General features: G+C 61.0%; 1 protein-coding gene across 1 annotated transcript in view; it reads right to left on the reverse strand.

Moving 5' to 3' along the window:
• The window catches only part of ANPEP (alanyl aminopeptidase, membrane), a 40,145-nt gene that overhangs the window by 9,551 nt on the left and 29,380 nt on the right, over window positions 1-1,214 (reverse strand). Inside the window, 3 exon segments of the mRNA XM_015563233.1 lie at window positions 410-557; window positions 1,000-1,055; window positions 1,144-1,211. Coding sequence (XP_015418719.1) covers window positions 410-557; window positions 1,000-1,055; window positions 1,144-1,211 — 272 coding nt within the window.

Genomic DNA, 1,214 nt, shown 5'->3' on the forward strand with positions numbered 1-1,214 from the left:
CGTGGGAGTCTCCTGCTTTAAAGCTGTTAACATCTGTATCTCCCTCCCCTTCTGCCCCGTGGGCTGGCTAGCCAGGTAGACGTTTCACAGAGGGCTTCTCTGGGCTCAGGCGGGGTCCCCAAGGCCACGTAGCAGGTAGAAGACAGGCGTCCGGCACCCCAACACAGTAGCCTCTTTTGAAAGTGCTAACACCCAAACCCGCCAACTTCGCTGGAAGTCTGGGTCCTTGCCTGGCCGCTCTCTACCTGCCCACCTCCTCAGTGCCTGTGGCCCTCACTCCCGATCCCTCCTGCGCTCACCAAGGCCCTGGGCCGGGTCAGCCTGGAGGCTTTCACCACCCCGGGGGATACTTGCATGGACTTCCTATGGCGCAATGTCAGGCCCCGCCAGCCTGGCCCGCCCTCCGTACCTGCATGGAGCCGTAGACCTCGGAGCCCTCGAACATGAGCTTGAAGTAGCTCAGGCTGCTCACGGCGGCCTGCCAGGGCAGGTATTCTTTCTCGTCGATCAGGAAGAGGGTGTTGTCCAGCGCCAGGGTGACACTGACCTGGCGGGCACTGCGGATCAAACAGAGGGGCTCAAGTTAGCACCCCCAGTTACTCCTCTCTGGGAACCCAGCTGCCCCCTGGAGCCTGAGGTCCCAGAGCCCCAGGTGAGCCAGCTCGAGTGTTCGCTGGGGTGGGGAATGTGGGTGCTGGGCGGTTCCATAAACAAGGCGAGCCAGGCCCTGCCCTCACCCATTGCCAGTCACAATCCCTAGCTTATTGTCCCCATTTCAAACATGAGGCCCTGGCCGGTGTGGCTTAGTGGATAGAGCATTGGCCCTGGGACTGAAGGGTCCTGGGTTCAATTCTGGTCCAGGCACATAGCTCAGTTGCAGATTTGATCCCTGGCCCTATCAGACTCAGGGTTTCTCATTATGGACACGCACTTGCTCACGGCACAAGGCCTTCCCGGCAGAGCCCGTCTGGGGCCGAGGAGGAAGGTGACGACACTCACCTGGCCAGGTCAAAGGCGTCATGGATGACTTGCGCCCGATTGAGGACCGGGATGACCTGGAAGGAGCAACACGGGTGTGACCTCAGGCCGTGACCTTGGGCTGGGCCTGGGCCAGGGGCTGGGGTCGCGGTGGCAGATACCCACCGTCAGGTCGTTCTGCAGCTGAGCCTGAATCCTCTTCCAGTTGTCTAGGTCGTAGTTCACCTGGTAATAGC

The sequence above is a fragment of the Myotis davidii genome, unplaced genomic scaffold (assembly GCF_000327345.1).
Source record: "Myotis davidii unplaced genomic scaffold, ASM32734v1 scaffold459, whole genome shotgun sequence".
Taxonomy (NCBI): domain Eukaryota; kingdom Metazoa; phylum Chordata; class Mammalia; order Chiroptera; family Vespertilionidae; genus Myotis; species Myotis davidii.